General features: G+C 53.4%; 1 protein-coding gene and 1 long non-coding RNA gene across 5 annotated transcripts in view; one reads left to right on the plus strand and one right to left on the minus strand.

The window, feature by feature from the left end:
* FSTL4 (follistatin like 4) overlaps nt 1–15,467 on the minus strand; it is a 428,422-nt gene that overhangs the window by 57,825 nt on the left and 355,130 nt on the right. For all 4 annotated transcript variants that reach the window (XM_036907566.2, XM_057490874.1, XM_057490875.1 and 1 more), the window contains one exon: nt 2,046–2,212. In XM_036907566.2, coding sequence (XP_036763461.2) covers nt 2,046–2,212 — 167 coding nt within the window. The remainder of the gene's footprint in view (nt 1–2,045; nt 2,213–15,467) is intronic.
* Nucleotides 4,546–11,621, plus strand: LOC130680412 (uncharacterized). Its single transcript, XR_008993408.1, has 2 exons — nt 4,546–4,862; nt 11,494–11,621. It is a non-coding gene; the product is annotated as an uncharacterized LOC130680412 (long non-coding RNA).

Genomic DNA, 15,467 nt, shown 5'->3' on the forward strand with positions numbered 1-15,467 from the left:
CTCCAGCTGCACCCACGATTAACCCAAATTGCTGACCTCACTGTGAAAAGCAGAAATGCAGTTGAGTTGGTGCTGGAGGCATGTTCGAGGGAGGGGAAAACCACTCAAAGTAATTTAATTAACTGATGGCAAGTGCATTAAGAGTTTTGCCTCCGCCTTTGTTTCTCATGTCTTTAAATAGAGCAACGAGTAATGCACATGGATGTTCAGACAGACACAGGTGGACCTGCCCTAGTTCTGAATCAGTCATCCCTGGCCAGACATGGTCAAAAGTTGATGCTTCACCTTGAGAGCTTTTGCACACACAAACCTGTGCACCCCAACACGTACATGCACCCCAGTGTTTACAGATAGGACACTGTCTTTCCTTGTGAAGATCAGATAAGCTGTGGGCGTCTCAGGCTCAGAAGACAAGGACTCTGCCCATTTAGCATCTATCCATCAAGCACCCACCAGGGTTGTGCTGGCTGGCATTCAGAGGTGGGTAGCATACAGGCTACGCTCACCACAGTGGGGAAATCACAAGGACACAATCCTGCCCGTTGTGACCAGGGTGGGGGCAGGGCCCTCCAGGCCCAGCTCTGCCCAGAGTAGAACCTCCGCAGTGGTCTGCTTGTCCCATCTGCTTCCCCCATAATCTCCTGGGTGCAGCCAAAGGGCCTAGGGAGGCGCAGAGTCCCAGCTTTGGTGGTTTCTGCAGAATTTCATGCTGGGCTCTCTCCCCACAAAGCAGTCTTGGCATTGAAAAGGATCGTGAAGGTCCTGGGTTAGTTGCCCTCTATGGCTAGTAGCACTGCTGACCACGGCCCTAGTTGAGCTTGCATGCCTCTGGGGATGGGGGGCTCACTGGTCTGTGATGACTAGCTCCATGACGGGGCCGCTCTGACGGCTGGAATGGTGTTCCAGCTAAGCAGCCTTTACTGGGCTCTTGTTGGGGTGCATGCTGGCACTGTGTACTGGCCCAACTCATGGGGTCATGCAGCCCAGGCCAACTCTTCCTGCCCCCCTCCCCACCTTAGAGATGTTAGTGGGAACTGAGTGTTCACCCCACGCACCCTCCCTCTCAGGGCCGGGCATCCCGTTCTGGGCCGCTGGGCTGTCCTGAGCCAAGGAGCCCAGGGGTGCCCCCTCTGTTGCCTGGAGCTTGTATTCCTATTACTGTAGCTTAAGACTCATCGGTTGCCCTGGCAGACAGGGTGACATCACTCTGTCTTCTCGTATGAACTTCCGGGAAGCCACCTGACTACTTGTGCCAAAACCAGGGCCACCAATACACTTGAATTGGTCGCTTTATCCTTCAAGTCCAATAGAAGGGAGGTGCCGCTAATGCTGGTGTCTAATAATTAATGTTGAGGATTGCAATTTTAGAAATCATTCCCAGTTAAGAAGCTGTTACGTGGTGACACTGGGACCCAAGGGCACGGAAGTACCCCTGCTGGTCACATTAGGCTGTGAGCTCAGCTGCTCTCCTCCACTCAGCTCACCAAGTGCATCCCCATTTCCCTGCCCAAAAAACGAGGCCCCAGGGCAGGCCCCTCTGGGCCATCTCCATCCCGGTCACCTCCTCGCCTGGCCCGCGCCCTCGAGCTATCCCGGGCACACCCGTTCTTCCTCCCCCAGCGTTGAGGGCCCGGAGCCTCCCCAGGTCCCCAGCCGCACGCCCTCGCTGCTCCAGAGCCCCCTGCCTGCCCGTGTTCCCCACAGTCCTGAGCACTGGGCTCATGCGCACGGCCCATTCCTCATCCACTCCCATGTCCGCCTCCTGGACTTCACCGCTGCCCACAGAGACCTGCTGCCCTGCCCACCGTGTCCCTCGATCAGCACACCCTCTCCCTGCTCTGGGCATGGCTGGCAGGCTTCCATCCACCCTATTTTCTGCATACGGTGGGATTTGGATTTTCTGGGACCTCCAGCTATCAGACAATAGGCCTGAAGGGCGTCAAACGTGGGAGGTCAGAATAAAATCCTCTGGCCCTGCCACAAGGCGTCTGGCACAGTTTGCTTCCCGGGGGGCACATCAGAGCTCAGAGTCAGGTGTGACTTACATTGATGTCTTCCAAGTCCAGGAAGTTGAGGGAGAGCCCGTTGCGCTTCCAGATGATGGGTGGCCGCAGGTATCCATGGACAGCGCAGGTCAGCACCGTGCTCAGCCCCACGGTCACTGTGGTCACGCGGACTCTCTCCTCAGGGGCCAGGCTGAGCTGAACCACCTCTGCAGGGGAAAGGACAAGGCAGTCAGGTGTGGGCCCGGGGGTGGAGCGCCCCGGGGGATGTGGGCTTCCTGGAGGTCACAGACCGTCTACGACGTGCTGACTAAATGCACAGATGGACACTTTGCCTGGGAGAGGGGCCATGGCTTATGTCAAATGCTCAAAAGGCTCTGTGAGTCAAAACAGGTCAGGAACCACAGCTAGTGCATGGCCACCATCTGGGATAGGGATTTGTACATCAAGCTGATAATGTGGCCTGTCACACAGAGACCAGGGAGCCAGCTGTGTGGTGGATGCCCTGTGCGTGCACAGGCCCCATGAAGTCTGCGCCTGGCTAAGTACAGTCAAGTTCTGCTGGCTGAGCTGAAAGGTTTCTCATCCATCTGGGAGCAATTTAAAGGTTGCACTGTCTGAAGTCTGGGGAATGGACTGGCTGACCTTTGGAGGTTTGTTTCTGTCTGAGGATTCGCCAAATTTGGATCTGGATTTCTGTTCAGTGACCAGGCACTGTAGCCTTCAATTTTGTGAAGTGTATTTCAGGCTGCACAGATTATTAATCCTTGCCATGTTGTACTTGATAACTGGCATTAAGACTGATCATTCTTCAGGCAAATGGGAAGGGTCTAAACTATTTCCCTGCAATCACAGGCTTTTTGAAATTCTCACAATTTATGAAAAAATTATTCAAACTCAGATTGTTCAAATGACAAGACGGGATCAGGTGTGGACAAAAAGTCACCAGCCCACTAACAGGAACGCCTCCTCCTTGTTCTTCCCCCAAGCCTACAGCTCAGTGGGCTTGGGGCAGTAGCCAGAGGCAGCAAGAACTGAAGGAGGCAGGCTGGCTGGCTTTGGGGGCCTGTGTTTATTCTGGGATGCCAGCAAAAAGTTCTGGGAGCCCTATTACCTCTTATGTTTCAACTGGAACCTGGGGCCCCTGCAAGGCACAGAGTTGGGGACTGAGCTCTGTGGTTCAGTGGGATGCTTCTGGGCTGCGACCAGGGAGCCCAGCAGTGCTCCCATTCTCTTCCAGGGTATGTAGGGGACGGGAGAGGATGTTGGGATGAGACAGCCGCAGGTGCCACATACTGCACAGCAGGTGATGGTCAAAGATGTGCAGTCAGGTCGGATCCTGAGCAGCAAGCAGAGTCCTGGGCCCATGGAGATGTACAAGGCATAGACCAGGCGCTGAATCAGTGCTTGTTGGATGGATGGAAGAAAATTGTCAAAGTGGGAAAAAAAAATAAGAACCAAAGGAACCAAGAGGCCAGTGGAGAGGGGACAATCACATGCAGGAAAAATGTGACTCCTGGTGAAGGAGCCCATGTGAAGGAAGATAATCACCATGTGATTGATGCAGATGCAACTGGCATAATATTTTACAAGCATTAAAGTGACGCATGTGAAGTTCCCTCCTAAATCACGTTCTGCTTGCTGCCTTCCCACCTCTGCATCCTGAGGCTCCCTGCTCAGGCATAAGAGAGAAGGCACTAACCCTCTGTAGTAAGACCCAGGCTTCGGAGATTCAGAGTGGTCAGAGAGAGGGAGAGAGAAGAACTTGCTAAAGCTGCCTAGCTCCCACTGGGCTGTGCTGGCCTCAGGACTCACAATCCAGTGCTCCCTGAATGTTGAGGACTCCTTCCTCATCGGGTGAGCCCAGAGGCTCCTGCTCTGAGCAAGTAGAAAGGGTATGAATGGCTCCCTTCCTTGTCCCAGGGGACTGTGCGAACAAAAAGGGAGCCATGGGTAGGGTAGGGTGTGCACCTCCTGGTGTGTAGGTGAGGGGACCAAGGGGGAGCTCTAGAAGGTGGCTAAGCCCTCCCCCACCAGACTGCCCCCTCTCCACCTGGAGCAACCACACAGGGCATGAGAGCCAGGGCCTGCAATTATGTGCCAGAACCCCCTCTGCTCCCAAGCGGTGTGGAGAGGCCCAGAGATTCCCGGGCCCGTAAGTGCTCTGCACTTCCGTGCCTGAGGACGTCGCCGGGATTCCAGGCCATGACCCTGGGAGAATGTCCCCGGACCTCCAGGGGCGCGCAGTGCCAGCAGCGGCTGCGGGGGGCTGAGCTGGGGGCAGACAGCAGACCCTGTACTGCACTAGGCTGAGAGCCCAGACCGAGAGCGAAGCCCAGGCTGACCTCTGCCCAGAGGACCTGGGACTGGGCAAGGGTGGGGGGCTTGGACAGCGGGAGCCAGAGATGGCAGAGGACATCCCTGCTCTCCCCTCACACTCAGAAACCATCCTGGGGAGCAGCTGGGAACACCGGAGTGGGAGGAGTGGGACTCGGAGACACGAAGCAATTTTCGGAGAGCGTTACTTACGTGGACTGCAAAAAGGATCAGCTCAGATTAAGCTTCACAGCGGACTGAACATCGAGCTGCGCTTTCTCCCCGTGGCCAGTGGGTGGGGCTTGTGAAGAAGTCTTGTATGTTACAAAAGGAACCTACATTTTCTCTGCACCTTTGAGCTCAAAACTGCAAGGGAAAGACCACCTGGGCAGTCGGGGGGGGCCCTTCGGAGGCGGGACTTCCCGGCATGCGGAGCTCCCCTTCTCAAGGAACGGCTTCCCCTCCCGCCTCCGCCGTATCACGTCTCAGGGGCACTGACAGAAACAGATTCTTGCCCCGCAGCCCAGGCTGATGGACTCCCCGGTGAGTTTTGACAAGCTTTCCAGGGTCTTCCAAGGTACCCTGAGGCCTGAGACCCCGCCCCCAACGAGTCTTACGAGGTGGGGGCGGGGTCTGGGCTGACGGATGGGGGGAGTGAGGGCGGGGGAGGCATTCCGATTGGCTAGGGTCTCTTTTGGCATGTAAGACCTACGTGTAATAGGATCTTCCTCCTCCGCGTGATCCCCAAATCATGTATTCCAAACAGTTTTAGAAAAATATCTGGAGGAGCCTTACACAGGACTAAAAAACAAACAATTAACCAACGAAAACCTGGGTGGGAAGCCGCTGAGCGGGTCGCCACATGCTTCCTGAGTGTGTCCCCGATCATTTGTATGAGTGTGCACGGGGAAGCTCATGCAGAACTAGGATGTGTGAATACTGGCAGAACCATCATAATTCTGCTCCTGTCAGCTACACAAATATTAACCAAACAGCAAATATTTGGATCATTTAAATTTAATTAAATGAATGTTTTATTGGATTTAATTCATGTCAATATTCCCCAGGCTCATTTTACAATTCCGAGGACATTTATGGCAACTGAGCGTCCCCTTCCGCGCTCACTGCCGGTGATTTACTGTTGAACACGCCTTCCCTGGCGGGCCCTGCTTCCCTGCTAAGTGACCTTCCAGGGCCATTTCCTGGCATCAGAGGCTGGGGCTCCAGAGAGCAGGGCAGAGACTGGATTGTGGATCTGGATACCCGGCCTCCAGGCCTGACTCTGCAGGCAACATGCTGAGTGGCGTTGGGCAGGTCCCTTCCTGTCCCCAGGCCTCAGTTTAGGCATCAATAACATGAGGGACTGGGCCAGGAAGGCTCTGGGACTCTGGTTCTAAGTGAAAGTCCCTGCAGACCCTACTTGGTCCCCCCAGTGCCAACTGCCTCTGCTCTTTGTCCACCTGCCTGTGGTGGGACAAGTGACACTCAGTTGGTGGCACCAACAGTTGCCAGTCCCCCAGGGCTTTCCTCATGACATCCTATGGATCCTTCCCTTCCTCCCCAAACCAGCAGTAAAACACTCTTGCTCTTCCAGACACAAGGGGTTGCAAACACCAGCCCTCGGCCTCCCCCGCACACACACGCCCTCCCTCTTCCTGGGAGCCTGGAGAGAAGAGGCAGCCACAGGGGATCACTGGGCCACCGTAAGCAGGCTAACAAACACCCGACCTGACTCTCCTGAAAGCAGGAGGCCGTACCATTTCCGTCACTGGAGGATTGAGTTTTAGGTCCTATTACAGCTTTCTCTGAGTCTCGGGCTCTGTTTCTCACACTGACTTGAACTCGAGGAGACACTCATAAACCCATCAGCACCCTCTCAAGCAGGATTCTGCTGCTTCACAGCAATAGGAATTAAATTTCTCAAATTCTTGTCAAATTGGCGTCGGTTCTCTTATGTTAGAAATGCACTAATGGAACACATTCCTACCTGGACATTTGCCATTTTTCAAATGATGCTTTTGGTGAAAAGACCCTGTCAAAGGCTCAATCAACCTGCGCACTCATTAGTATGTTTACCCAGCCCTGAAGGGCAGACCTGAGTGTGGAGCTGCTGGTGAATTAGGGCAATTTGGAAAGGGACCCCACGCCAGGTGCTTAGATATTCCTCTGTGGCTGTAGCCCTTTCTCACACTGCTCTCCCTGTAAATTAAAGTCTTCCCCTGGTACAAACCCTACAGGTGACTCAGGAGCCACCCCAGGAAGCGTGGTGCCTGTGTTCCTGTGACCAGGGCCGCACTGTGAAGCTGGTGAGTGGGAGAGAAACAAAGGTAGAGTGTGCGTATCTGATGTCTCCTGATCACATAGTGGACAAGCACCATCTCAATACCTCCTGGACCCAGGGACCTCCCCCCTGGCGCTTGCAGGGTGGAGCCGCTTTGGGGAAGCACTTGGGGTGCGCTTTGTGCCTCCTCTGTTCTCTTCCACCAGAGCCTGCCACTCCAGATTTCTTTTGAACGTCTGCTGAAACATTGAGGGTGGGAGGCTGGAAACAGGTCATTTTAGGGTCTTTTATCTCAACAGGCATGTTGTGAGCCCTGGAGCATGTCCAGCCCACACAGGTGGCTGTGGACCAGCCTGACTTGCATGTGTCCAAAATTTCCTGTTTCTTTATGCATAACAGATCTGATTCAGTCTTTCTGCCATTGTGATACTCCCTCTTGTTTGCTTCAGTTTGTTGATGGCAATAAACTTATTAGTTAATTACCTGCAGATCTGTGGGTAATTTACCTTTTCAATTGACTTATGTTGCCTGGTGTTGCTTCATTATCAAGTTCTGCTCTCTGGTGTAAACAAACACCTTTGTAAGCCACACGAAGACAGATACCATATCTATGTTATTTCTTTTGTATCGCTAGCACCTAATATAATTCCTAGCACACAGAAGGGACTTCAGGAGTTTTAAGCACAAGAACTATTCGGGTAGTGCTCATTCAGTGGTTGTTTACTGAGTACCTACTCTGTGCCAGGATAGAGTGGGGCTGTGCTGGAAAGCAGAACCAGCCCAGAGCTTGCTAACCTGGAGCTCGTGGCTTAGCAAGGAGGATAAGCATTAAATGGGGAGGAGAGCAGACCCCTAAAGCCCATCCGCAGACCCGGGTGGTGAGCCCTCCACTCCTGAAGAGTCTGATCGCCCTCTCTTGGTAGAGCCCTTCCTGGGTGCCCAGTGCAGGACTCTGCAGATGGACACAGAAGGCAAACCCTGTCGCATTCCCAAAGAGCCCTGGGCTGGTGTACCCCTCTCCTTGTTTGCAGGGGGGCCCATGCAGGGCAGGGTGACCTGGGCATCCTCTTAGCTCTAGGGCTCTCTTTTACCTCCTCCTGCCAGTAAATCCTTTTGGCTTTGAAAACACTAAACTGAAATGTGACCACTGTGTGCAGAGAAGTGGGCAGTTAGAGCTGAGACCAGTGCCCAGGGGCGGTGACACCACTGTCTCAGGGTGCCATGGGTGTGCAGGTAGCAGAGGCATTGACTGGAAGCACAGGCTCAGCACTAGGTGGAAAGCCCAGGGCCTTCTGGGTGGCAGGGTGCCTGGCTCATGGTGCTGAGCATCAGCTCTCCCTCCCTGGTTGGTTCCCGTGCCTGGGGAAGCCTTGGTTAGGCTGGCCAGTCTAGGTATTGTCTCCCACACCCTGCGGAGTCTACTCCCAAAGACGTTGGAAGCACCTCTGCTTAAGACACTTGCAAAAGGAAAGTATTTTAATTGCCTATTCCTTTGGTGACCTTAAGAAAAAGACTGTATTATCTTTGCAATTATATCCTAGTTATTCAGAATGTGCAAAAATGCAGACAGATGTCAAAGGCTAGACCTAGAATCTCCTGGGCAAGCTATCAATGGAGATGAGAAGGCAGCAGTTAACCTAACAAGCAGGGGAGCGCCATGCTCTGTGTTTCCAGATGTTGGTTCGTTTTTCAGTTCCTGAGCACTCATTAAGACTTTCTTAGGCTCTCCTGGAGCTAGGATGTGGTCATGTGACTGGTTCTGGACGAAGGGATGTGAACAGGCCAGGCCACACAACTCCCATGTCATTGTTTGATGGTTAATTTTATCACATGATGCGGCCATGGGTGCCCAGGTGGTTGGCCAAACATTACTCTGGGTGTGTCTGTGAGAATGTTTCTGTATGAGATTGACAGTTGAGTCAGTAGACTGATTAAAGCACATTGCCCTCCCTAATGTCTGTGGGTCTCCTCCAATCAATTAAACACCTGAATAGACCAGAGGCTGAGTAAGACAGTTCCTTCTCCCTGACTGCCTTCCAGATGGGACATGGGTCTTTTCCTACCTTCAGACTTGAGCTGAAACATCATCTTTTCCTGGGTCCCAAGCCTGCTGGCTCTTAAAGTGGAAGAACTTACACCATCAGCTCTCCGGGGCCTCCAGCTTGCCAACTACAGATCTTGGGACTTCTTAGCCTCCAAAAATCATGTGAGCCTTAATTCTTTGTAATAAATTTCTCTCTCTCTCTCTCTCCATCCAACCATCCATCCTACATGCATCCTATTGGTTCTGGTTCCCTGGAGAACCCTGACTAATACAGTGGTCATTCACGCTCCCTTCCCTCTCACACGGAGACTGTACTCACACATTTCAGGACAGTGAAGAGCACAGCTTCTAGTTGCTGCTTGAGGGGAGCTGCCTGGCTCTATCAGGCCTGATGAGGGTGAGAAATTGGTTTTCACTGCATTTTGCTACTGAGATTTTGGGGTTGCTATAGCATTTGGTACTGATTACCTAATACACCTCTTCAGAAGAGAAAGAAATAGAAATCAGTGTATTTGTACAGAAGACATTGTAATGAGATGTGGAAGGGATTTTTGAGAGGCCATGTCATTCAGGTCAGGAGCCCTCTGAGAATCCTTTGTCAAGAGGACCTCTAACTTCCGTTCCAATCCCCTGAATGCCTTCTGTCCAGGGAGCTCACTCTCTCATCCCACAGCTGTATCTACTGCTTTCACTAAAAGATAGTGTCCAAATTCCCTGCCCCAGGGAGAGGGCCTAAGGGTGGTATTGGAGAGAATGTGTACATAAATTACACAGTATAACATGCACAATAGATGGACAGATGTCAAGAGAGAGCATAGCACGGAGGCCTATTAAGATGCAAGTGGAGAGTGGTGCTGGAAGCCTTTCTGAGTAGGAGATATTTAAGAGGACATGTTTAAGATAAGAAGAAATCAGCCCGGCAAGAATGGCGAAAGGGCATTTGAGTATGAGAAAAGGATCATGCAAAGGCCCTGAGGTAGAACAGGGGCTTAGGACGTTTGGGAAGTGAAGAAGGCCAGGGTGGCCGAAGCACAGGGAACAATGCAGGTGTGACACAGATGCAGTCAGAGAGGCGGGATGCAGCCAGGTGGGACAGGCGGAGCCATGGGTCCTTAACGGAAGACTTAATGGTTTTAATTTAGGCAATGCAAAGTGACTGGGAGGATTGTAAGGCGAGGAGGGATGTGATCCAACTTGAGTGCTCAAAGGATCGCTGGCGGTTACGTGAATGGACTGTTGCAAGAGAAGAGAGGACGTAGGGAGAACATTCAGGAGGCTGAGGCAGTAGTTAAGGGAGAGACAGATGGTGACTGCGGAGATGGAGAGAACAGGAGAGGATGGGTTTGGAGACCCTTTGGATGATGGGCAAATGACAGAGTGTCAGGAGTGCATCCCTCCTGTGCTCCTGGATTGGTCCTCTGGCATGATACAGGGCCAGTTCCTGAGGTGAGGCAGGCCGGGGAGGGGACGTCCTGGGCCCCCCACAGCCTTGGGCCATCCCTCTCTTGATGGCAACCTGTAAACCTTCCCAAGGCACTTGATCTGAAATGCAGGTTACAAATGCATGTTTGGTCTCTTTAGAGAAAACGATTTAGAGAGGATTTCTAAATGCTGGCATTCTTGTTACTAAAAAACCTCAGCCAAGCAGCTGAGTTATACAGGAAAGAGATTTATTCACTAGTTTAGGGACATGTGCCAGAGGGGTGGGGATCCTCAGGAACTGTCACCAGGGGAGGAGGGACTGGCAGAAGCCACCTCTTTTCCTCTCCTTCAGCCTGGTTGGTCAGCAGCTTACAGGTGCCCATTCTGACATTCTCCATCTCCTCTACCTGCCCTGCCCCACGTTCCCCTCTGCACTAGTCCTGCCCAACCCGCCCAACCCAGACATCCCTCCAGCTCCAGAGTGACCCCAGCACTGCCACGCCCTGTGGACATCCCCGGGCTGACTGGTGTTTCCTGAGAGTGCCTACCACCCGACCACCCCTAGCAACCAGCTGTAGGGGAGCCAGCCCCCCTCCAGAGCCCATCCTCCCTGGGGGGCCAGCCCCGCCCACCAGCACGCCTACAGCGGGTGCAGCAGGACCTCTAAGCTGTAAACGTCCAGTTATGCAGTAAGTCACAAGTCACGACGATGAAAAGTACAGCCAGTAATAGTGTAATAACTGTACGGTGATGTAACTACACTTCCTGTGGCGAGCATTTTATAATGTATATAAATGTCAAATCGCTATGTTGTATACCTGAAACTAATAAACGTCAACTATACTTAAATAAAATTTTGAAAATAATAACCCTTAGAAACTTAATAGAGATGATGTAAGACTTCCCACGGACATGAACTAGATAATTTTTAATTTCTCAGACTTAATTTTCTCAGATGTTAGGATGGTACAGTTTGTCATATGTGTTTTATTAAAACAGTGTTTTACTGTTTTGATAATAAAAAAATAAAATAATGACACAGCCAAAAAATAAACATAAAAAATAAAATAAAAGCCCTCAGCCAAGGAAGAGGAAGTGTCACAAGACTCTTGTCGGAGCTGCTCTCCTGATGCCCCCACGGGCAGCCCACGCAGCGGAAGCCAGACCGGGCGCCCATCCCGACGTGCCCCGCACCCCTCCTCCACCCTGCAGCCCAGGCCACGCCCTCTCTGAGCAGGGCCGTGCTCCACGCAGGCAAAGGGGAGTGGTCGTCGGGTCCTGCAAGAACATGAATAAATATAGCTTGTTTTCTGTTTAATTATCCGGTCTCCTGAGAATGCTAAATCATGGCTGCGTTTTGTAAACAGGCATTAGCAGGCCATTTTGGAGAACAGCTTATATCAGTATTGTTTTTGTTTCAATTCCAGTTTCCCGAGCCTGCCATGGCTTCCACGGACTCCTGATGAAGAGTCCCTGAGCCTGGCCGAGGCTCTGCTGCTCCGAGCGCCGGTGGAGCTCCTGCTGGCTTCCATTTTTAAAGGGAACATGCACTGCTCATGGGCTCCGTCCCTTTCCTGCACGGCCCCCGAAGACCGCGGCTCACCACCTCCTGGTCCAGGGGAGCGGTGCTCAGTCTCTCTTCTCTCCCTGGGCGCTGGTTTTAGGGCCCATCGGAGGGGCTCCCAGAGCTTCAGTCACTGAGTATTTATTAACACGGCAGGCAGCGCAGCTGAGTCCAACTGTGGGAGGGAGAGGAGGTCAGTGGGGGGCACGGCCCCTGGCAGCCCAGTGTGGGCCTTCGCAGAGGGGGTTCCGAGTGGGAATTTGGAGGAGTCTTGTCCTTCCCCAGCTGGCGATGCTATTGGCACGGGCAGGGAAAGGGAAGCCTGGAGTTCGAGAGGCGGCCTCCTGGGGGCGTGGAGAGGTGAGGCTGAGGCCTGATCAGGAGCGGGGCCGGCAGGGCCCTGTGCGGTGGTGAGGAGTTGGGTTTTACTGCATGAGAAGCCACCGGAGGGTTTTAAGCAGGAGACTAACGTGGCTGGGTTTGCAGTTTTAAGACCATCTGTGCATTGGCTGGGACGTCTTCAGCTGCTTCAACAGAAACCTGACTGGAAGTGGGGCTGACCACTAAGGAGAAGCTATTGTCTACATAAGGAGAAAGCTCCCGCAGGAGTTTCCTGGGTGGCTTCCTTCTGTGGTTCCGGGGTGTCTTCAAGCCCGCAGCCCCTCTCCTTTCTGCCCTGTGGCCTTCAGTCTGCAGCCCACTGCCCTGGGAGTCCAGGCTCCATTACAGGGTGGGGAGGAGAGGCTCCTTCCTGGCGTGAGCTGAGCTGTAAGAGCAAGGAAGCCTTCCCAGCAGCCCCTGCGCTGACTCTGCTCAGGTCTCACCAGTCAGCCTGTGGCTCGTGCAACCCCCTAAAACAGCTACCAGCAAGAGTCAGCATGGCTGAGGGAGGAGGGCCAACTCGGGTGGAGGGCGCCGGGCTGGCATTCTGGTGGTGTGTGGAGGGCCACAGAGGCCAGGGAAGCTCCCAGGAGCCCAGGGCGGTGACTGCAGCGGTGCTGAGGGGCTGACTGATCTGGGACACCCTCTGGAGGCAAGTGATCTGCTGGCTGGCTGGCTGGGGGATTGACGGAAAGGGAGAACCAAGGATGAACGCTGGAATTCTGGCCTGAAAAGCCGATGGGGGTAGGTTCTATTTGTTGAAAGGCTGAGGGAGAAAAAGCAGACATTTAGGTAAAATCCAGGTTCCGTGTTTACCGTGGTAGGTACACCAAGGGGCAGGCAGTGGACTCTCTGAGTCCGGCGCTCAGAAGAGTTGTATCAGGCCAGAGACATGACTCTGGAGTCCATCAGGGTCTGAGTGCTATTGAAAACCACAGGACCAAACGAGATCCCTCGGGACTGTGCGAAGAGAGGCCCGAGGTCCGAGAACTGCGTCCCGGCAGCCCCAGAGTTCAGAGGGGGCAGGATGAGCGCGGTCACGAGGAGCCTGGCCAGGAGCCTGGCAGGGAGGGTGTGACCGCCTGGGTCACTGCCGCCCAGAGCTCCAGCAGACCAGGACTGAGGTCTGATCACTGGAGGTCCTTTGGGACCTGGACGCCCCGTCTCTAATGTTTCATGAAAGCATCATCTTTGGAATGGACGGAAAGAGAGAAGGAGGTGGGAAGGAGGAGTTCTTTAAAAGACTTTTGTCATGAAGGGGAGCAGAGAGATGGGAAGGTGGGTGCAAGGTCAAGGAAAGGTAGGTTTGTTTTGCAAGTGTGTTTGTGAGCCAAGGGGAATGACCCCGGGGGGAGCTGTATGATACGAAAGGAAAGAGGCAATTTTAGAAGACACGCCTCTGAGTCGGTGAGGGTGGGGAGCCCCAGAGAACGCGTGGAGGTCTGGCTTCTGCTGGGGCAGAGGCTTTGTGCCTGTTGGTGGCTGGTGTGGGTGGAGACGAGGGGTGCTCATCCGGGCGTGGAAGGACGAGAGGAGGCCCGTTTGGTATATGCTAGTGGTTCTAAACCTGGGGTGATTTTTGACACGGCTTCCCCCAGGGACACTTGGTAACACCTGGAGAACTTTCTGATTGTCAGATCTGAGGGAGGGGGTGTGGGCCAGGGACGCCGCTAAATCTCGTGCTATGCAGAAAAGTCCCCAAGACAAAGAATTCCTGGGGCCCAAATGTAAATAGTGGCACCATTGAGAACTGTGGTCTACACATTAATAACCACACTTAGCAGTAGTGATCCGACGTGCGCAGTCTAAACCAAATCCTTCTCCTTTGTCTGCTGAAAGCGAGCTCTCTCCCACCGCCCTTTCCCAGGCAGCGTCTGCCTGACCTGAGCCCTGTGTGAACTGGCCCACGTCGCGGTGGCTCTGCTGCAGGTATTAGAGAAGACTTTGCTCCTCACCCTGGCTTGACGAGGCCACAACTCATGCTGGGGCTCAGCCATCATGCTCTCCTGCTGCCACCAGGCTCGGTGGACCCACCCGCTGCTCCTGGTGGTGGCAGGGTCTTGATGCAGGCAGGTGACTGGGGTGGAAGGACCTCGGAAGAGTGGTATCACGGTCATCATAGCTGTGACGTAGAAACCGGTTCTCTTGCCTTTGTTGAAACCTTCCCTGTGTTGGGCAAGATGCGTGGCACCACAATACGGGGGTGTGAGAAATCTCTTTTCCTTGTGTGGGATATTTATCTCTTTCTACGTCTTGGGTTAGGTTCTTTAAATTATCTTTCAGTGAGGACCCTATAAATACTGTATGTTTTGTCCAAGGACAGATCTTGGTAAGACAAATGCCTCCCGTTTCCTCTCCAAAGAGTCCCCTGCCATCTGTCAGTGCAGAAATCTCTGTATCTTGACCCACAGCGAATTGCCTTTCACTACACTGCGCATCGTGCCTGCCTTGTGAGGCGAACGAGGAGGCTGCAGGCCTGCTGAGAAAACGGCCCATTTTAGGGATGAATGAGCCCAAATCTCATCCCCATCTTCACAGCCAGACTCCTTCACTCCCCTCTGGATCCACCCCTTTCTCTCTGTCTCCTCTGAGGCAGCCCCGGTCAGGACCTCAGTATTGGTTGGAGCCGCGGCCTCCTTCCTGGGAGTGCCTCCACAGGCTGCTCCCCGTGTCTTGGGAGGGAGTCAGATCCTTCCGCCTCGGCTCCTTATTTCAGCCTGCTCTCTCACGGTTCCCACTTGGCTTAAGCCAAACCACGCTCTTTGCCGTCCTCCACATGTGTCCGGGCTTTTCCACGCTCACTTGCATGTGGCACCTTCTCACAGAGGAGCTTAGCCTTATGTGAATACACCCCAGAACATCTCAACACAAGCTGGGGAGGCTGGCAGAAAGTCACTGTGCAGAAGTCTAGACTTCAGTCATATCTCTTCCTTGCCTTTGCCCCACCCGCCTCTGGGGGTGAAACGGGTATGGCTATTGACCTGGACCCAGAGAGGAGGCCTGTTTGGGAGCCTCTGAGGCAGGGATGCCAGAGTGTAAACTCTCAAGAGAGAAATTCTAAGGATCACAGGTTAGCAGCGAAACTAAAGGTTTAAAAAATTATCTTCTACAGTCTGACAAATGCATCATTTGCTAGGTTGATTTTTGGAGAACTGGCCTGCAGTCCAAATGCAAGGGGAGTCACTCCCCACCCAGGGGCTGGCAGGAGGTGCCTGGTGGGCAGGCTGCCCAGCATCCCTGCAAGGCTGTCAATCCTGGATCTCATGCCACTGGCAGGACTGTCTCCATGTGGAGGATGGGAAAACCGAGGCCCAGAGAGTTACAGTGGCTGGACCTACATCCTGCTGCTTTTTTTCCTTCTTAGCTCCCTGTTTCAATGCCCTGGGGCTAGAGGGAGAGGGGGCAATTATAAATTCCAGAAAAAACCTAGCTTTTGTCCTCAAGCTGCTAACAAGT

Source organism: Manis pentadactyla, chromosome 13 (assembly GCF_030020395.1).
Source record: "Manis pentadactyla isolate mManPen7 chromosome 13, mManPen7.hap1, whole genome shotgun sequence".
Taxonomy (NCBI): Eukaryota; Metazoa; Chordata; class Mammalia; order Pholidota; family Manidae; genus Manis; species Manis pentadactyla.